This window comes from Sorghum bicolor, chromosome 2 (assembly GCF_000003195.3).
Source record: "Sorghum bicolor cultivar BTx623 chromosome 2, Sorghum_bicolor_NCBIv3, whole genome shotgun sequence".
NCBI lineage: Eukaryota > Viridiplantae > Streptophyta > Magnoliopsida > Poales > Poaceae > Sorghum > Sorghum bicolor.
The window spans coordinates 52,016,644-52,038,511 of NC_012871.2; the positions used below are offsets into that span (position 1 = coordinate 52,016,644).

The window sequence follows — 21,868 nt, forward strand, 5'->3', positions numbered from 1 at the left end:
AAATGTATAAAAAGTTAGTAAAATATTCTGGTTATTTTGGTTAAATGAAATTCTGGTTAATACATTGATTGTTTTTTAAAAATTTTAGTGCCTTATTTTGATTATTTTGGTTAAATAAAATTATCTTGAAATTAATAATGTTACTACATTGATTGTTTATTTTGTAATTTTAGTGCCTTAAACTTTTAATCTACTTTACATCTTCTCTTCTATTATTTTGAGAATTCTCCTAATTTTTCTCTCTAGCAATGGGCCAAGTACAAGTACCGTAGATAGGCCCACAACTTGGCCCAAATCGCTTTTAGAATTGAAAAGAAAAACAAGGGGGTTTGAAAGAAAAAAAAAGAAACACAAGTAACTTTAGCAATACATAACTTTGAATTTATTTTCATAAAATGAAATTCTATTGAAAGTAATAATGTTATTACATTAATGGTTCACTAAATTTTGACACCGTAAGACTACCAATGTACGGGGTCTACACAACGTGAGCCATTTCAACTTGGAACTATAAACTCGAAATATTAGGGAAAATTTGGAAAAAAAAAACACAAAGAACTTTAGCAATGGAAGTTTTTTCGTGGAATGGAATTATCTTGACACTCATAATATTACAATGGGGCTATATTTTTACCAATATACCGTTTTATTAGTTTTTTTAATCCACTTAACACATAGGGTTTCACATGTAGTTACATGCCCTTTTTTTTAAAAAAAAGATTTCAGAAAATTCTCCTTGTTTTTCTGTTCCCCGTTCAGAAATTGGGCCAAGTATCGCAGAAAGGCCCACGCAAACTGGCCCAATCTGCGTGCTAGCGTAGTACTGATGCGTATCCTACCGACTACCGTATACATACAGCGTAGCTGTAACGCGTATCCTGCGTATATTTATACGCTCCCACCTCGCCGTTTCCCTCCCTCCTCTGTTTCGCGCCACATCTGATCTGATCCGATCCGATCCAGTCGCCGAAACCCTCGCTCTCGCTCTCGCAATGGCCGCCGCCGCCGCCGCCGCCGCCATCGTCCTGTGCGAGGACGACCGGGGGATTCCTCGATCTCTCACCCTCCTCGCGGCGCTCGTAGAGGAGGATTCTCGCCTCAACGCCGCCGCCGCCTCCCAACCAGCCGGGAGCGATCTCGTCCGCGCCTTCCGCGGGCGATCGGTTCCCAAGCTTCCGATTCGCGAATTCCTCGAGCGCATCTATCTTCTGGTTCGGTCGGAGGCCGCCACCGGGCACGTGATCCGCGTCGACGGGACGTGTTTCGTGCTCGCTGGCGTTTATCTGACGCGATTCATCGGCAGCCACGCGGCGCGGGTGGCCGGGATCGTGGTGCAGCCGTCCACCGCGCACCGGCTGGTGGCCGTCGCGCTGTTACTCGGCGGCCACTCCCCCAAGAACTGGCCCGCCATGTTCGAGGCGGCCTCAGACCGTGCGATCGGCACCGGCGAGATCGCGGGCCTAGAGGAGCGGTTCTTGCGCGCGATCAGCTCCCGCTTGTTCGTGGACAGCCACGAGTTTAAGTGCTTCTGCGGGGTCCTGGAGAAGGTGCCCCTGCTGCCGCGCGGGAGCTGCGCTAGCAAGAAGAGGCGGGCGGACGCCGTGGCCGGAGACGAGGAGGAGGAGCACCGCCGCGTCCGCGCTTGCCTGCCACCACCCGCCGTGATGTCCAATTAGATTCGAAACTGAAATTTTAACGAATTCAATTCAGTCGATTCTTGTTTTTGCTGCTTCGTTGCTTTACTTGGTCTGTCTTGATTTTGCTGTAGGCACAAGGCTTTGAGAAGAAGACGGTGGCATCTCGTGGCTGGAGGCTGGGGGGCACAGTCCACAAGGTGAAGTTTTGGCCAGCTGCTCGTCGCCAGGGCCTGTCAAGGTTGTCTAACGATTCGAGCCACTGTTTGCTTTTTGAATGAAAGAGTTTATTAGTTTCTGTAGGTTTCTTAAGATTTGAAGTCAATGGGAAGGGCACAGTTACAGTACTGTGTTTTGTGTTGTGAACTCTGAAGGTTCTGAAGGTTTGGTGGTTCTGGTATTTTAGCTACTATCAAGTCACTGAAAGAGTATAATGTCCTGTTAGATGTCAAATAATAGAAATGCATGATGCTGTGGTCCTCTTCGTTAGTGAGGTATAACAGGTGATTAGGATGTGGTTCTTCAGTACCAGATTCATGTGTGATTCTTATTGAGTTGCACCGCCGCATCTGTGCTTGCTTGCCACCACCCTCTGTTATGTGCTTTCCTGCCACCACCTGCCGAATTAGGATTTGGAACTGAAATATTAACGAATTCAATTCAGTCTATTCTTATTATTGTTTTGGTTGCTTCTTTTATTTCATCTGTCTTCAATTTGCTCTTGGTGGATGCTCGTGGTCAGAGCCGATGTGAGTCCAAAAGGTATTCAATTTTGGATTTTTCTTGTTTTGGTTGCTTCTTCTACTTTGTCTTCATTTTTCTGTAGGCAGAGGGCTGTGAGCAGAAGATGGTGCTGGTGCTGTAGGCACAGGGCTGTGAGCAGAAGATGGTGAATGCTCATGGCCGGAGGCTAAAGTGCAGTCCACAAGGTGTGGCGATTCCATTAGAGTCGAGTCCAAGAGGTGCTTCCTTTCCATCCGCTGCTCGTTGCTGGAACCTGAAGTGGAGACAAGTAGTCCACAAATCTCAAAGCGGAGTCAATTAGTCCTCAAATCTTATTTGTTGTTTGGTTAGGAGTTAGGATTCTGTAAATGCAAGTATCAATGGAATCGATGCTGTGCTGCCGTGATCTGAATTAATGTAACGCAAAACTCTGATTGTTTGGTTATTATTACTAATCGAAAGGGAAACATTGGTCAATGCAAAGTCCTCCTGCTGTCCTTGCTGTTCCTCCCTATGGTTTTCGCTTCCTGCTGCTGAGAAAGAACTGCCTTGTGCAGTTGTGCTGCTGGCCAGGACAGTGATAGGTTCATGTTACTCAGTAACCACTAATTTTCATGTCAATCACTAACCACTAATTTTTAGCACCTTGAAAGATATATATAGGAACCTTTGAAGTGCATCGAACCATTGTAATAGCAGCTGGAATTTTTTTGGTGGTCTTCATGCTGCATAGGGATAATACAGACCTTCCACATTTAACAAACTTCATCGAAAATTAGGAAGCCAAGTGATACTTACAGTAAAGTTAACACTAAAATAAAACATGGGAGCAACATAAGGACATCACCTCTGATGAGATGGAGGTCACGGACCCACCATGCGGCTCCATTTCCAACTCCAGCAGTATTGGTAAGAAAATAAAGGAAACAGAAAAAGGTGTAGCTTCATGTCCTGTGATGTTGCCATTATCACTGGATTTCATTCACGGATCTTCATGGGAGATTTTATAAAACACAAATAACTTTAGCAATTTAAGTTTGAATTTATTATTTTCATGAAATGAAATTCTTTTGAAATTAATAATGGTATTACATTGAAGGTTCTTTTTTTTTAATTTTGACACCTTAAGACTGCCAATCTATGAGGTCTAGACAACAAGAGACATTTCACATTTCAACTCGTAACTACAAACTCAAAATGGAAATTAGGAAGAGCTGAGGTCACTACCGCCGAGTGATCAGGCCAGATGGCTCCTCTTTTGCGATTTTAACCCAATCTATACCTTATGGTTCAGTTTTTCACAAACGCTCAATGAATGCAAGCTGCGTGAGATACATCTCCAGTTGGATCATTGATCTAAGCAACCCAACTCTCATACGCCTTGACCGTGTTTTCTGCAGTGAGGATTGGGATTTATCCTTCGACGCAAATATCCTACAGGGCCTCTCTCTACAGCACAATCGGATCATTGTCCTCTGCTTCTCTCAAAGTGGATTGGCAAGGCAAAACAGTTTAAATTTGAAAACTTCTGGATTCATATGCTGGGTTTTCAGCAAGTAATCCAAATGGCCTTGACATAGCATAATCCACATTCTGAACCTTTCCACTGTCTCAACTACAGGCTTTCAAGCACTGCACGGCGACTGAAAGAATGGAGCAAATCGCTGTTGTATGACACAAAATGGCAAATTCCAAGTATTTCCCAGCGGAGAAAAATTTCATTCCAAGGTGCAAAGGGACCAAGCCTAGGCAATTTCGCATGAGAAAAAAAGAACAAGTGGCACATGAATATTTTTCTAGCGTAATGCGAGTCATGGGACAACCCTCAGGGCCTCAGCACGGGCTATGGGCTTTCTACTGGGAGTGAGAGGATCTGAACTTCAGCCAGCATGAACTAGGCTCCCTGGACGCCCCTTTTGCTGAGCAGGAGGTTTTGGAGGTGTAAAGACAGGTCGAATGCTAATTTATTAGAAAATTCTACAAGGTAACACAATCAAAGCTTGTTAGACAATCAGGTGGCACTAATAAGCACTAGTCATTGCAGGCCTTGTCTAACAAGAGCACCCCTACACAAAACTATTGGCAAAAGCTAACAACTAGCTAGGCAACGATCTGAATTTGTTTGTTGATTGCTCTTTTGCCTTTGCCTCGTTGGAACACTCTGAATTTGTTACCACCAGCTCACTCCGATCTGCTACAAGTCTTCACAAGTTTCAGAGATCAGCTCAAGTTACCCTTCTTCATGGAAATAGTGATCACCATGTGTTGGCCATCTGGACAGACAGGAACGATGTCATATTCAGAAATATTCCGGCTTCAATTCAGCGTTGCAAATCCATTTTCAAGGGGCAATGCTACGGTACACTTCTTACTTCCTAGGAGGTACCATTTCAAATAAATCTGAGCTATTGGTTTTTTTGGTTTTCTAGAATTAATTAATTAGTTTAAGAAGGAAAACTATTCTCAAATCCCTCTAATCATGCGAGACATGGGTGGGCATGCAGCTCCTTCCTTGTTCTTGCGCATGGCTGCACCCTTTCTTTTATGTGAATTGTCGTCATGTCCTTTTTTTCCATGGCTAAACAAAAATGACAACTATCATTCTAATCTTCATCATCTGGTGTTGGGGGATTTGGATGGTGAGGAATGACACCGTCTTCAGAAACACTGCTCCATCAGTTGCTGCCTGCAAGTTCTACATTGTTGAAGAAGTCTCCTTGCTGCTACTAAGAACAAAGGAAAGAGTGACACCTTTGCTAGAGTCATGGATTTTATCAAATTTATAACCTGCTGGGCTTTCTTCTTCTCTTTTGCTGTTCCTTGAACCCACCTGTAACTTTACTTTACTTTACTTTACTTTACTTTACTTTACTCTACTCTGCCCTGCCGCTGTACATTGTGTTTTTTGTTTTCTAATATATTTGCAGTAGGAGCCTCTGGCTCCTCCTGATTCTTCAAAAAAAAAATCATTCTAATGTCAAGATGTGTATAAACCTATCACATTATAAGGTTAAAATTGTACACCAATAACAATAGATATCAGAAATAATTTTTTAGTGGCTTTATCATGTATAAAGCTTGATGATAATTATGTTAAAAATTAAAAACCAGTCGTTTTTAGCTATCTTAAAGTTCATATACCTACCTAGTGTTTCATATACGTGCAACACGTATGTCGCATTCCTAAGTAACAAGTGAATCAAAAAAGTAATTAGTCTATTTTAATTAAATTATGTTATAAAAAAACTAGCTAGGCAACCAAAAAGCTCCCACACAATTTCAGCCAGTAAAGGTAAAGCAACTAAGCTACACTGCCCCTCCGCTAGTTCAATCAAGGTAGGCTCCAACGGCTCGATCATAAGGCTATCTCTAATAATCGTCATAGACCTATTTGTACTTTGGTAGTGCTACAGTTAAAAGGTTCTATAACTATTTTTAGTCTTCTCTAACAACAAGACCTAAAAGACAACCCTCTCTACAAATGGGTCTTAAGAAGAGAGGATACCGAAATTTGGGTTATGCCTCTCTTGATACCCAAAATGGGTCTTCTGTATGGATACTCTGTTGAAGGCTATAGGTATTGTGTTAGACACCCATTTGTGTTTGGATTTCCAAATTGATATCCTATTGGAGACAACCTAAGGCAGGTACACAAACAACCTTGAATCCACTAGAGTTGCTCTTTACCTTTATCGGTGGGGATGAGCACAATAATCTTTTATAATCGAATCTCGAGAACCTCAGAATCTCCAATTAAGTGCTTCAAAGGATCACAACTGCTCCAAGCCATCTAATGGTGGCCACTATCAAAAGGTAACAAGAATCTCTCATAGCCTCAACAATCACTAGTGCCACTAGATGCAAACTCCTAATACAAATGCATTAGATCAGCTCCAATCTCACCCAAATGCAACCTCAAATAAGCAAATTTGAGTGGAGACATATCTTGAGAGCTTGGTTCATTTTGTCATTTTATGGAGGAGTTGATGGTCAGATTTGGAGGTTAATGGCCATCAATACGAAGTCAAGTTTATGGAATTGGGCCGCCCATCATTGTTGTGAGGAGTAGGACTTGGGATTTACGCTTCACCGATCTCAGTCATTGTTGTGAGGAGCAGGATCTATCATCCAATGTGCATAGGAATATGAAAATGAATGTTGCAGTGTTATGGTTGCATTTTATTTCTTGCATGATATGAGAATAATCATAAACATATCATTTCATGAGCATCATGCCATGTGGAGCATATCAATTTATGTGTTATGTGTGCTTTTCTGCCTAATTTATGCTTGCTATGCCTGTGATCTTGTGTACCTTGTGCTACAGTGTGCTTATAACCTTGGTAGATAGTGTATCTGTGCTTAACATGTCCTAGGGATCAATGTTCATGTTGGTCATTTGCTCTAATTATGCTTCTAAGTCATGGTTTGGCCTAGGGTGACCCCTAGACCTCTTTTGCTTAGGCTTTTAAAAAGTGCTTCATAAATTATTTGCATGGCAAAACTCTCTAAAGCAAAGTTGTATCAAATTTTATAAGGATCAAAAGTTGTTTTAAGGCCATCTCATGAAAATGATCACAACATGCTCAAAAATGGCTCATAAGTCAATTTTGGATGTTGTTTGGGCACTTGGGAAATTTTCTAAGTCTTCTGCACGAACAGTTTGCTCGAAGGAAGTTTGGAGCTTTGTATCTTTTCATCAAGGCCAAATTGGCTCTTGCTCCAATTGACAAAGCTGCAGATCTCGTTTAGTTCTCCAAGTTTGTCAACTACACCATCTCCTAACTCGCACTGGTTTGAGAGATAATCAGTGATGAAGTGGCTCTGTCAGTCACTGATGGCAACTCGGACGGCGAGCTTCAGTCGTCGACGTGGCCGACCAGCGGCAGCGTTTGGCTGCCATTTGGCATTCGTACGTCACCGTTGGGCCCGCTCGTCAGCGCAGTGTGTCCACATGACCTCCACGGCGACACCCCGGCCTCTCCTGGTCGTTGTCATTTGCTTCCTCGCCCTTTCAGCGCGCTAGCAGCGGCAGCGGCGTCTCCACCTTTGTCGAGCAACTCTGGCGAGCTTGCTCACGTGTTACACTACATCCCCGTCCACCATATTGTGCCGGCAGCTTCGCCGTGGACCGCTCTTCCTCTTCCACCTCTAAGCCGGCCGTGTGAAGCCTCGGTGAGCTCACATTTCGCTTTTTTCCCAAAGTTCGCCGGGACGGGGTTTTTCTCCGACGAAGTCAATGCCGAGCTCCACAGAGCCACTCTTCTCTTTCTTCTTGCTTCTCTGGGTAGCTTAGGGTTTGGCGGAGCTCCCACGCCACACTTGGGACGCTCTACTGCACCCACCGCCGCCGGACATGACGCGTAGCGCCGCCGTGATCTCGCCGGCGTTCCTGGCTCTCGTGGCCAGCCCTAACCACACCGTCCCTAGCTAAGTCACCTACCTAGGAAGCTTCACCATAGTTCACTGGTGCCGTAGGAAGCCCTAGCGCATGCTCTACCGGCCTGAGAATGCCGGTGTAATGTCGGGCATCTCCGCCGAGCCGCCATGGCCGACGGCGAGCACCCTCCGGTGACTCCGCCATGGGAAGAAGAGGTCCAATCGAAGTGCATGGTCGTGGGGATCACTCTGGTGCCCTTGGTTTTGCTGGAATCCTCACCGTCAACGAGAAATCAACGGCGAGCCACCGTGCTCTGTCGGGGTGACGTTGACGCGTGGGTCCCGTGTGTCAGTGACTCATCCTTTCCCTCCTCATCTTTATTCAAATTTCTAGATTTTTCTCAATCTTGCAGAATTCGTATCTCCTATTTCTGAGCACGACTTTCTCTGAGATGGCTAGTTTTTATTAAAAATATAAGTTGTACCATGTTTTCTGTGAAAAATAATCGTTATGAATTAATCTTGATTAAGCAAAGGAAATTCATATCTTTCTGTGTAATGCTCCAAATGCAATGAAAATTTTATAACATGCTTTGTATGGTAGTAGTATGCTCTAGTAATTATTTCATGATTTTTGGAGACTGTTTGACTGATATGTGATTTGTACTTGATTTATTGCTTAAATCTTTGTATGAATTATTATAAATAATGCATGCTTGTGCTTCACTTTGAAATCCCACTTTTCTCTGACCAAATTCTTCAATCCTTGTCAATTTTTCCTTCAGAGGCTTCTCCTTGTAGGATGGTTAGCATTCCAGTAGCTTGGTGAGTCTTGATTTTGGAATCTAGGAAGTTTAAGGCATAAAAACCTTGACCTGGAATCCCAAACCCAAACTTGAGCTTTCTTGCTTCATATGATTTGCAGTCTACTGCCATATGTCCTTTTTCCTTGCATTTGTAGCATACAGGATCATTTGTACAGTCAATCTGATGATGACCAGTGCCCAAACATCTAAAACACCTAATATCTTGATTAGACACCTAATATCTTGATTAGGGTTAGAGCGATAACCTTCATAAGATTTCCCCTTGACTTCACTGATAACCAAACCACACTCCCGCACAACATCTTTCTCATGCCGATGCTCAGATTGAGCCCATCCTCCCTGTTGCCCTTGAAATCTCCCACCTAAGTTCTGGTTCCAACCCCCCTGTTGCACTTGATTTCCTTCCTGTCGGTTAACCAAGGCACCCTTGCTCATAGAAAACCACTCCTGACCACGATCTCCAAAGCCAGCAACCCTATTCCCAGTAACCTCCAAACGTCTTCCTACAGAACCCTCACCTAGATTTCTTGCTGCACGTTGCAATTGCCTCTGGAGATCTTGTTCTCGCTTGAAATCTTCCTTGAGAAGGTCGTCCTCCTCAATCCAACCCTCTTGTCTCCAGACTCCAGTCCTCCTGTCTTCTCTTCATCGGCCGATCCAAACCGCGGTTCGCCATGTCTTTCCCCACAGCTCTGACGAAAGAACGCGATAGCGGCACAGGAGGTGGGAGACGCTGAACTCTCCTGGCTAGATGATCAAATCTCCTTATCTCTCCTTGCCGTAATGGGTAATAGGTATCCAAAGTTAGATTTCCTTTAGGGATCCAAGACCAGCCCGGTCCAGGGCCCGGCCCATCAGGCACCCAGGAATGGTCAAACCGCACATCCACTACCTGGCAGTCGACTTCTTCCTCCCTTCTCCCCCGAAGGGACAAATCATGTTTGCTAGAAGCACTCCCCCATTGTACTTCCATCATTTTCTCCATGGAGGACTCCAATTGCTGATAAGCTCCCTCAAGATCCGCTAACATTTTGTCATTTTCAGATGTAAAAATCTGTTGACGAATCTCTTCAGCAAGCAAACGATTAGCTCTCATTTTCCCCCTGTTGTAGTAGGCTTATAAATCAGCTGACTCTGCTCCAGCACACCAGTGGCAGGGATTATCCTCCTACTTTTTGGGACTACGATAGGCACTGAACCAAGCTGAGGCCATTCTTCTGACTCTCCATGAGTCTGGTCATTCCAACTGAGAGGGATGTTTTTCGCCCTCCATTGACTACGTCTCTCCCAGTTTCCTTCCCACGAATCCCCTAGAGCTGGTGGAGCACTCATTGCCATACTGAAATTTCTAATTGATTTTGGCATCACCCCCTTAGTCACTGAATCTATGTTAGGAGTACTGTTCGGTGAATTCATCTCTCCATAAGAACTATGAGAATCCCCCATCAGATCAACTATCAATCGTTGATGTTTGCGAGCAAGCAAATTCGCCCCATGAATTTGCTCGTCACAATCACCGCAGAGGAAAGCCGAATTCGCAGGACAGAAAAACTTCGCCGGATCATCACAAATGTCATAGAGCTTCACCTCCTTCGCCATGGCAACCATGCCACACCAGACCGGAAACGAAGCAGGGAAGGAAGGAGAAAAGGAAAACTGATCGGTCAGAAGTTGCCGCGTCGTCCTCCGAGTCGAACCTCCAACTTTTTACCCCCTGGAATCCAAGCTCTTCGCCGGACGGTGACTGGAAGATGGTCGGAGCAGGGAGTCGCCCGAGCTCTCTGTTTTCCACCCTCCCTCGGGTCTCTACCATCCCCTCTTCCTCACACGAATTGGGGATTCGTTTGTTTTTAATTTTAGTGCCTTATTTTGATTATTTTGGTTAAATAAAATTATCTTGAAATAAATAATGTTACTTTTTTTTATCACAAATTAATAATGTTACTACATTGATTGTTTGTTTTTAGTTTTAGTGCCTCAAACTTTTTAATATACTTTACATCTTCTATTATTTTGAGAATTCTCCTTATTTTCCTCTCTAGCAATGGGCCAAGTACAAGTACCGCAGATAGGCCCACAACTTCGCCCAAATCGCTTTCTAGAATTGAAAAGAAAAACAAGGGGGTTTGAAAAAAAAAGAAACACAAGTAACTTTAGCAATACATAACTTTGAATTTATTTTCATAAAATGAAATTCTATTGAAATTAATAATGTTATTACATTAATGGTTCACTAAATTTTGACACCGTAAGACTACCAATATACGGGGTCCAAACAACGAGAGCCATTTCAACTTGGAACTATAAACTCAAAATATTAGGGAAAATTTGGAAAAAAAAACAAAAAGAACTTTAGCAATGGAAGTTTCTTCTGGAATGGAATTATCTTGACACTCATAATATTACAATGGGGCTATATTTTTACAAATATACTGTTTTATTAGTTTTTTAATCCACTTAACTCATAGGGTTTCAGATGTAGTTACATGCCGTTTTTTTTAAAAAAAAGATTTCAGAAAATTCTAAGTGTTTTTTTCGTTCCCGTTCAGAAATTGGGCCAAGTATCGTAGAAAGGCCCACACAAACTGGCCCAACCTGCGCGCCAGCGAGCGTAGTACTGACGCGTATCGTACCGTATACGTACAGCGTAGTTGTGACGCGTATCCTGCGTATATTTATACGCTCCCACCTCGCCGTTTCCCTCCCTCCTCTGTTTCGCGCCACATCTGATCTGATCCGATCCGATCCAGTCGCCGAAACCCTCGCTCTCGCTCTCGCAATGGCCGCCGCCGCCGCCGCCGCCATCGTCCTGTGCGAGGACGACCGGGGGATTCCTCGATCTCTCACCCTCCTCGCGGCGCTCGTAGAGGAGGATTCCCGCCTCAACGCCGCCGCCGCCTCCCAACCAGCCGGGAGCGATCTCGTCCGCGCCTTCCGCGGGCGATCGGCTCCCAAGCTTCCGATTCGCGAATTCCTCGAGCGCATCTATCTTCTGGTTCGGTCGGAGGCCGCCACCGGGCACGTGATCCGCGTCGACGGGACGTGTTTCGTGCTCGCTGGCGTTTATCTGACGCGATTCATCGGCAGCCACGCGGCGCGGGTGGCCGGGATCGTGGTGGAGCCGTCCACCGCGCACCGGCTGGTGGCCGTCGCGCTGTTACTCGGCGGCCACTCCCCCAAGAACTGGCCCGCCACGTTCGAGGCGGCCTCAGACCGCGCGATCGGCACCGGCGAGATCGCGGGCCTAGAGGAGCGGTTCTTGCGCGCGATCAGCTCCCGCTTGTTCGTGGACAGCCACGAGTTTAAGTGCTTCTGCGGGGTCCTGGAGAAGGTGCCCCTGCTGCCGCGCGGGAGCTGCGCTAGCAGGAAGAGGCGGGCGGACGCCGTGGCCGGAGACGAGGAGGAGGAGCACCGCCGCGTCCGCGCTTGCCTGCCACCACCCGCCGTGATGTCCAATTAGATTCGAAACTGAAATTTTTAACGAATTCAATTCAGTCGATTCTTGTTGTTTTTGCTGCTTCGTTGCTTTACTTGGTCTGTCTTGATTTTGCTGTAGGCACAGGGCTTTGAGAAGAAGACGGTGCCATCTCGTGGCTGGAGGCTGGGGGGCACAGTCCACAAGGTGAATTTTTGGCCAGCTGCTCGTCGCCAGGGCCTGAAGTGGAGTTCTCGTTGCTCGTCGCCAGGGCCTGTCAAAGGTTGTCTAACGATTCGAGCCACTGTTTGCTTTTTGAATGAAAGAGTTTATTAGTTTCTGTAGGTTTCTTAAGATTTGAAGTCAATGGGAAGGGCACAGTTACAATACTGTATTTTGTGTTGTGAACTCTGTAGGTTCTGAAGGTTTAGAGGTTCTGGTATTTTAGCTACTATATATCGAGTCACTGAAAGAGTTTAATGTCCTGTCAGATGTCAAATAATAGAAATGCATAATGCTGTGGTCCTCTTCGTTAGTGAGGTATATCAGGTGATTAGGATGCTACCAGATTCATGTGTGATTCTTATTGAGTTGCACCGCCGCATCTGTGCTTGCTTGCCACCACCCTCTGTGATGTGCTTTCCTGCCACCACCTGCCGAATTAGGATTTGAAACTGAAATATTAACGAATTCAATTCAGTCTATTCTTATTATTGTTTTGGTTGCTTCTTTTATTTCATCTGTCTTCAATTTGCTCTTGGTGGATGCTCGTGGTCAGAGCCGATGTGAGTCCAAAAGGTGTCTTCGTTTCAGTCTCCATTCAATTCAATTTTGGATTTTTCTTGTTTTGGTTGCTTCTTCTACTTTGTCTTCATTTTTCTGTAGGCAGAGAGGGCTGTGAGCAGAAGATGGTGCTGGTGCTGTAGGCAGAGGGCTGTGAGCAGAAGATGGTGAATGCTCATGGCCGGAGGCTAAAGTGCAGTCCACAAGGTGTGGCGAGTCCATTGGAGTCAAGAGTCCAAGAGGTGCTTCCTTTCCATCCGCCGCTCGTTGCTAGAGCCTGAAGTGGAGACAAGTAGTCCACAAATCTCAAAGCGGAGTCAAATAGTCCTCAAATCTTATTTGTTTTTGGTTAGGAGTTAGGATTCTGTAAACGCAAGCACCAATGGAATCGATGCTGTGCTGCCGTGATCTGAATTAATGTAACGCAAAACTCTGATTGTTTGGTTATTATTACTAATGGAAAGGGAAACATTGGTCAATGCAAAGTACTTCTGTTGTCCTTGCTGACTGTTCCTCCCTATGGTTTTCGCTTCCTGCTGCTGAGAAAGAACTGCCTTGTGCAGTTGTGCTGCTGGCAAGGACAGTGATAGGTTCATGTTAGTCAGTAACCACTAATTTTCATGTCAGTCACTAACCACTAATTTTTAGCACCTTGAAAGATATATATAGGAACCTTTGAAGTGCATCGAACCATTGTAATAGCAGCTGGAATTTTTTTGGTGGTCTTCATGCTGCATAGGGATAATACAGAGCTTTCACAAAGAGTTAACAAACTTCATCGAGAATTAGGAAGCCAAGTGTTACTTACAGTAAAGTTAACACTAAAATAAAACATGGGAGCAACATAAGGACATCACCTCTGATGAGATGGAGGTCACGGACCCACCTTGCGGCTCCATTGCCAACTCCTTCAGCAGTGTTGGTAAGAAAATAAAGGAAATAGAAAAAGGTGTAGCTTCATGTCCTGTGATATGATGTTGCCATTATCAGTGGATTTCATTCACGGATCTTCATGGGAAATTTTATAAAACACAACTAACTTTAGCAATTTAAGTTTGAATTTTTTATTTTCATGAAATGAAATTATTTTGAAATTAATAATGGTATTACATTGAGGGTTCTTTTTTATTTTATTTTGACACCTTAAGAGTGCCAATCTATGAGGTCTAGACAACAAGAGACATTTCACATTTCAACTCGTAACTATAAATTCAAAATGTTAGGGAAATTTGCAAAAAACACAGAGAACTTTTGCAATGAATGTTTTTTCATGGAACGAAATTCTCTTTACACTAGTAATGTTACACGGTTTATACTTTAAAAAGCCTACATTTTAATTATTTTTTAAACTACTTATAATTAACTTATAGCGTTTCATACGTAGTTACCTTTTTTTTTTGAAAATCGTATGTAGTTACATGCTTATTCTTTTTTCCAAAAAATTCTTCTTGGTTTTCTGTTCCTCTCCAGAAATTGGGCCAAGTATGGCAGATAGGCCCAAATTGGCCCAACCTACGTGGCGTAGTACTGACGCGTATCCGATACTTATACATACAACGTAGTTCTGATGCGTATCCTGCGTATATTTACACGCTCCCACCCGCCGTGATGTCCAATCACAGGATTTAAAAGCTGAAATATTAACTAATTCAATTCAATCGATTCATCTTGTTGCTTGTTTTACATATGTCGTATTTGATTTCTCTTGCTAAATTTTAGTCATTAAAATTATTTTAGCTATTTTTGGATAATGTTTAGAATTTTAGCTACTAAAATAATTAAAATTTAGCTGGCTAAAATTTAGAAGAGGAACCAATAGGCCTTTGGTCTGTCGTGAACTCCCAGGTCGCCATAGAAGAGGGCCGAGATTGTTAGACAACATATTTATCATTCATGCATGCGCACAGAAGCCGGATTGTGGTATTCGTGCGCCTAGAGTAGCAGTAGATAGCTGCATGCTGCCATGGCCGGACGTCGTGGAGCGTGGGGATGGACACACACAGTTCTCGCGTCGTGTGCGCCATAGGCGGCATGGTCTCTGAAAACGTTACGCTTTGCAACACAAATTCACTGTGTCCAGTTCATCTTCTTCATCCACCTCGCTACACAGCAGCTCGCCGCCGGCGTAAACCGCCGTCTGGTGACCAACAAGTGGCATCGGAGCTAGAGAGAGAGGGACCTGCGACGTCATGTCGTCGAAGCCGCGCGGACGCACGTCACCGTCGACGAAGGACAAGGGGAGCGGCTCCGGCAGCAAGCCTCCACGACAACGCTCTCCGTCTCCCAGTCGCTCTCCACCACGCCGCTCACCGCGCCGTTCCCCGCGTCGCTCCCGGGCACCACGTCGCTCGCGCACCCGACACCCACGCGAAGTCGTCGTCGAGCGCATTGTCCGGGAAGGCAGCGGCGGCGGCAACAGGCCGCAGCTGACGAAGAACAACTACCACGAGTGGTCACTGCGCATGAAGTTGAAGATGCAGGCGCGCCACCTGTGGGACGCCATCGAGTACGACGACGTCGACTTCGACGATGACCGCGCCGCGATGGACGCCATCTGCAGCGGTGTGCCCCGGGAGTTGATCCCCATCCTCCTGGCCAAGGAGTCCACCAGGGAGGCCTGGGAGGCCATCAAGACCCTGCGCATCGGCGACAACCGGGTGCGGAAGGCAACCGCTCAGAATCTGCGCGCCGAGTACGAGTCCATCGCTCTCTGCGACGGCGAGGCCATTGAGGACTTTGCCCTGCGCATGACCGGCATCGTGCAGCGCCTGGCGACGCTAGGCGACCCGGAGCCGGACGAGAAGGTGGTGGCCAAGTACCTGCGCGTCGTCCGCCCACGGTATAAACAACTCGTCATCTCCATCGAAACACCGCTTGACATCTCTCAGCTCTCCATTGAGGAGGTCACCGGCCGCCTCAAAGCTGCTGACGACGTCGAGCCCGCTCCTGCACACACTGCAAGCGGGAAGCTGCTCCTCACGGAGGAGCAGTGGGTGGAGAAATACAAGAAGAAGTCCGGCGAGTCAGGGCGCGGCGGCTCGGGCTCCCGCGGTCGCGGAAAAGGCTGCGGCAGAGGCCGTGGACGCGGCAACGGCGGCTCAAGCTCATCGCGTCCTCCACCAGACGACTCGTGCCCTCGCTGCGGCAAGAAGGGTCATTGGGCCAGTGACTGTCGGACCAAGAAGAAGGAGGAGCCGGCCCATCAGGCTCACGTGACCCAAGAGGAGTAGGGCACACTCATGATGGCCATCGTCTCAGCCCAGGAAGGAGCACAACATCCCACTCCTTCGCCGGTCTTCCCCAACAAGCAGCCGCCGCCGCCGCCCAACTCGATCTCTGTCGTCCACCTCAACGAGCAGAAGGTCTTCGCTGCCTTCGACGGGACGCCCGATCCGGATCCGACGCGATGGATCCTAGACTCTGGCGCCTCCAACCACATGTCCGGGTCCAGAGCCGCCTTCGCTCACCTCGACACGGGCATCCACGGCTCTGTCAGATTCGGCGACGGCTCCACCGCGCAGATCGAAGGCAGCGGCACCGTCCTCTTCACCTGCAAGAACGGGGAGCACCAGACGCTCTCCAACGTCTACTACCTGCCGCGCCTCACTGCCAACATCGTCTCTGTCGGCCAGCTCGACGAAACTGGGTACCAGGTGCTCGTGGAGCACGGACTCATGCACATCCGCGATGAGGAACGGCGTCTGCTCGCCAAGGTCCCGAGGAGCCCAGGCAGGCTGTACGTGCTCATCGTCACAATTGCACGTCCGATCTGCCTGGCCGCGCGCACCAACGACGAGGCGTGGACCTGGCACGACCGGTTCGGGCACGCCAACTTCACCGCGCTCCGCAAGATGGCCCGCGACGAGCTGGTTCGTGGCATGCCCACAATCAAGCAGGTGGATCAACTCTGCGAAGCATGCCTCGCCGGGAAGCAGCGCCGGACGCCATTCCCGCAGAAGGCACTCAGACGCTTGACGGAACCGCTGCAGCTCCTTCACGGCGACCTCTGCGGCCCCATCACACCGGCGACACCAAGCAGCAACCGGTACTTTTTATTGCTCGTCGATGATTACTCACGCTACATGTGGATCGTACTGTTGCCAAGCAAGGACGCCGCAGCCGCCGCCATCAAGAACGTCCAAGCTGCGGCGGAACGCAAGTCCGGGAAAAAGCTCCTCGCCCTGCGTACCGATCGCGGGGGCGAGTTCGCCGCGGCCGACTTCACCGACTACTGCGCGCACCTCGGCGTCCGTCGCGAGCTCACGACACCGTATACACCTCAACAAAACGGTGTCGTTGAGCGTCGCAACCAGACTGTCGTGGGCACGGCGCGCAGCATGATGAAGAACAAGGGGCTCCCCGGCGTGTTCTGGGGGGAGGCAGTCACCACGGCTGTCTACCTCCTGAACCGAACGTCGTGCAAGGCCAACCAGGGGGCAACGCCGTACGAGCTGTGGACTGGGAGCACGCCGGCCGTTCATCACCTCCGCACATTCGGATGCGTCGCCCACGTCAAGGCGACCACACCGAACCCGAAGAAGCTGGACGACCGCAACAAGCGCATGATCTTCGTCGGCTACGAACCAGGCTCCAAGGCGTATCGCGCGTACAACCCCCTGACGCGGCGTGTGCACATCAGCCGCGACATCATCTTCGATGAGGCGGTGCAGTGGGCATGGACCGCCGATCACGACGTCCATCCTGGTGACTTCATCATCGAAGAAGCCGACCTCGGGGGCCTGCAGTTATCACCACAACTACAACATCTGCGCCCTCGAGATATGCTTCACCTGCTTCCCCTGCGTCGACGTCATCAGCGCCCAGGGACATGGCCGCAGCATCGCCTCCACCAAGTACTGCTGCTGCCATGACGCCTAGCCCGGGACACCAACAAGCCATCGAGTTCGCGTCACCTCCGGGCTCCAGTCTCAGCGAACAGCTGGACGCAGACCATGACGACGAAGCCCCGCTTCGATTCAGGCGCGTCGACAACATCATCGGCCAATCTTCGTTAACAGGAACCTGGAGGAGCACATCCTGCTGGCAAGCGACGCCGAGCCATCTTCGTTCGAGGAGGCACTGAAGCATGATCACTGGCGCCACGCTATGCAGGACGAGATGACCTCCATTGAAGCCAGCGGCACCTGGGAACTTGTCGACTCTCCCCGGGGCGTGAAGCCGATCGGTTTGAAATGGGTCTACAAGACCAAGAAGGACGCCGCTGGGGTGATCACCAAGCACAAGGCTCGACTTGTCGCCAAAGGGTACGTGCAACAACAGGGGATCGATTTTGAAGAGGTCTTCGCGCCGGTGGCACGGCTTGAGTCCGTGTGGTTGCTGCTCGCTCACGCCGCGTCACAAGGCTGGGCAGTGCACCACATGGACGTCAAGTCCGCGTTCCTGAACGGCGTACTCCAGGAACAAGTCTACGTCCAACAACCTCCCGGCTTCGTGCTGCGCGGCCATGAGAACAAAGTGCTGCATTTGGTGAAGGCGCTCTATGGCCTGCGTCAAGCCCCCCGTGCTTGGTATGCCAAACTCGACTCCTCCTTGATCGAACTCGGTTTCCAGAGAAGCACATCCGAGCACGCCGTGTACCTGCGCGGCTTCGGGGATCGTCGCCTGGTCGTCGGGGTCTATGTTGATGACCTGGTGATCACGGGCGGCAACAACGACATTAGCAAGTTCATGGAGGAGATGAAGTCGACGTTTCAGATGAGTGACCTCGGCCTCCTACACTACTATCTGGGACTGGAGGTAACCCAGAGTGAGGCCGGGATCACTGTCTGTCAAAGTGCCTACGCCACCAAGATCCTGGAGTCTGCTGGCTTGGCCGGTTGCAATTCCAGTCACACACCCATGGAGCCACGCCTGAAGCTCAGCAAACAGAGTTCGGCTCCAACAGTTGATCCAACCAGGTACCGCAACATCGTTGGCTCTCTGCGCTACCTGGTGAACTCCAGGCCGGACCTTGCGTACGCGGTGGGCTACATCAGCCGCTTCATGGAGAAGCCCACCACCGAGCACATGACAGCAGTCAAGAGGGTACTCAGGTATGTCGCTGGTACCCTGCATTTTGGCTGTCATTATCAGAGGAGGAAGGAAGCTCGACTTGTCGGCTACAGCGACAGTGACATGGCCGGCGACGTCGATACCCGCAAGAGCACAACCGGAGTTAGCTTCTTCCTTGGCGGGAACATCATCACCTGGCAGTCCCAGAAGCAGCGAGTGGTGGCCTTATCCTCCTGTGAAGCAGAGTATATAGCAGCAGCCACTGCAGCATGTCAGGGTGTCTGGCTTGCCCGTCTTCTTGCAGAGCTCAAAGGGGAGGAGGCAAGCACATTTTCACTGAAGATTGACAATGAGTCCGCCATCGCACTTAGCCGAAACCCTGTGTTCCACGATCGCAGTAAACACATTGATGTCAAATTCCACTATATTCGCGAGTGTGTCGAGGAGAACAGGGTTCAGCTCCAGTCCATAAAGACGGAGGAGCAATTAGCGGACATTCTCACCAAGGCATTGGGACGGGAGCGTTTCTGCGAGCTGCGTTCCAGACTTGGTGTTCGTCTTGTAAAGCAGGCACACTAGGAGTAGGAGGAGATTTGTCAGACTTACTCCTATGTGCTATAGATAGACAGCATATTTATCATTCATGCATGCGCACAGAAGCCGGATTGTGGTATTCGTGCGCCTAGAGTAGCAGTAGATAGCTGCATGCCGCCATGGCCGGACGTCGTGGAGCGTGGGGATGGACACGCACAGTTCTCGCGTCATGTGCGCCATAGGCGGCATGGTCTCTGGTTGTTTCCTATATATATCAATACATGCATCAGAAAACGTTGCGCTTTGCAACACAAATTCATTGTGTCCAGTTCATCTTCTGCTTGTTCATCCACCTCGCTACACAGCAGCTCGCCGCCGGCGTAAACCGCCGTCTGGTGACCAACAGAGATGACCACTGGATGAGAACTTGCGCAACAAGGCGGTTGCCAAAGGCTTAAGACCACGCTGAAGTACTTTGACAAGAAAGCGAAAAGCATCAGCTGCAGATGTAAGAGGGAGATCAGAAGAAACCTCAACTGTTACTGGTAGAGCCTTCTAAAGCTGTGAAACGTAGAATACTGGATGTATAGAGGTGTGATCAGGTAACAACAACTTGTAAGCAACTAAACCCACTTAGCGAAAAGATGGCTGCTCTGGTAGCAACAGAAGTCTGCCAGCGGCCCATTGTGCACGCGTGTGGTGTGGGCATCCTGTATTTTTTTTTGAGCCAAACAGGAGAGACCCAAGGGGCCTCTACTGGATATGTATTGAAAGGAAAAAGGTCCAAAGGATAATGTAATCAAGGAGATTACAAGAAACACAGAACTCAAACTACATCCCAAAACCTTCCTAGAGAAGCTCAAGAAATAAAAAAGGAAATAAAGAAAATCAACAAAAAAAAAGTGTGGCACAGGTTTTAGAGTTACTTCTGTGTATGGCCATCCAGAGACACCAATTAACCTGCCTTCCTTGAAGAGCTGAGGTCACTACCGACGAGTGATCAGGCCAGATGGCTCCTCTTTTGCGATTTTAACCCCATCTATTGAGCAAAGGACAAAAATAACAGAAACCTCACTAGAAACCTTATGGCTCAGTTTTTCACAAATGCTCAACGGATGCAAGCTGCGTGAGATACATCTCCAGTTGGATCAATCAACTATCATATTATACTCTTTTCTCTCCTTACAAGGTTTCTCATAAGAAGTTTTTAATGAGATAATATTAACACATGAGTGTCATGTTCCTTGTCCTCTACACTACAACATGAGTTTTCTCCTGTAAAGGTTTTCTCATATTAGTTTACAATGAGACAATCATGAAGTGTTATAACTTTCTCCTTCTTTTCCCAAGCGGTTTTAAGGAGTTTTACTATAGCACATATACATACGTATTTTTCCTCGTTTTTATCCTACAGGAATTTTTAGAGGAGCAATATGATTCATTGATCTCAACAAGCGATTCGATCAACGGAGAGTGCTATGGATATTTTATCCGGGGTGATCTCATCTCCTCGGATTCTCTCCCGGGAGATCTATCCTAACTGCTCGAAGACCGAGACTTCCCCCACGACCCCGTACGTGCCCGTGAAGACCGGTTCCACCTCCGTGGTATCCCCCATGACTCATCGTGGGCTTCGTGATTACTTGGGGGAGTGTTTCCCCTCCCCCCTCGACTTATATAAATACCGATCCATGAATAAAGAATGACACCGAGTTCAATCACTTCCCCTCTGTTCTCTCGTACTTTGCATTCCACTCGTAACATATTTCTATTGACACAAAGGTGAGCAACCACATCTACAAACCCATCCTAGTCTCTACAAATGCTTTCAGTAGTAGTGCTAGTCAATGATAATATCATTTTTTTATATAAGGGAAAAGTGGTCTGGTTTCATCGTCCTCTTCATGGAGGAAGAACTAGGCCTCACTTATCATGGACAGTAACCAGCACACCAGAATCTACAAAAGACTCTAAAAAGTTTGACTTAGATGACAATTCTAAATACAAAAGGCTATCCATGAAAGGCAAAAACCTATGTTTTGATACTGTTTTGTAAGTAAACTTTGCTGGCTCACATTATTATTATGTCCATATATTATGTGGAAATCAGACCCTTTTTTGTCGTGTCTCTAAAATCAATAGTGTCTCAATTGGCTGGAGAGTTAAGGTGCAACATGCCTGCCAGATTTGAGTTAGTAAATGTATTTTAAATTTTGACGGCGTACTAAGTATTTGGAATTAATTAGTGATACTACGTACAAATTCACTAAGCATTTATTTATACCAGCATGATACAACACATTTGATGCAAAGAAATTGCTCTATGATTTAAGACACTGCACCTAAGCATGAACTGACTAGTGATGAAATAAATTACATGACAATATTTGGGTCTGAGACTTCGTTTATATATATATTTGCTTGGAAGCTTATTATTTGCGCGCGCGTGTATATGTAGTGACGCTATGGTTCTTAGTGTATATATATAGTTACTTTTTCTTCCAATTCACATCAGTTAATTACCTTTTTTTTCCTAGCGCTAGCCTTTGGATTCTCTTTTT

General features: G+C 47.3%; 2 protein-coding genes across 7 annotated transcripts; both read left to right on the plus strand.

Moving 5' to 3' along the window:
- Window positions 906–13,240, plus strand: LOC8071900 (cyclin-P3-1). Of its 5 annotated transcripts, none has more exons than XM_021454236.1 (2): window positions 906–2,396; window positions 12,777–13,240. In XM_021454236.1, exon 1 carries the CDS (start codon window positions 993–995, stop codon window positions 1,674–1,676), a length of 684 nt encoding a protein of 227 aa, XP_021309911.1. In that variant the 5' UTR covers window positions 906–992; the 3' UTR covers window positions 1,677–2,396; window positions 12,777–13,240. The 5 variants fall into 5 exon arrangements, with proteins under 5 accessions (XP_021309911.1, XP_021309910.1, XP_002460029.1 ...); XM_021454235.1 differs by having other exon boundaries at window positions 906–1,875; window positions 12,262–13,240; XM_002459984.2 differs by having other exon boundaries at window positions 906–1,834; window positions 12,186–13,240.
- On the plus strand, window positions 11,256–13,240 carry LOC8065470 (cyclin-P3-1). 2 transcript variants are annotated; one of them, XM_002459985.2, is made up of 2 exons: window positions 11,256–12,261; window positions 12,757–13,240. In XM_002459985.2, the coding sequence occupies exon 1, from the start codon at window positions 11,343–11,345 to the stop codon at window positions 12,021–12,023; it is 681 nt and encodes a 226-aa protein (XP_002460030.2). In that variant the 5' UTR covers window positions 11,256–11,342; the 3' UTR covers window positions 12,024–12,261; window positions 12,757–13,240. The 2 variants fall into 2 exon arrangements, with proteins under 2 accessions (XP_002460030.2, XP_021309914.1); XM_021454239.1 differs by having other exon boundaries at window positions 12,864–13,240.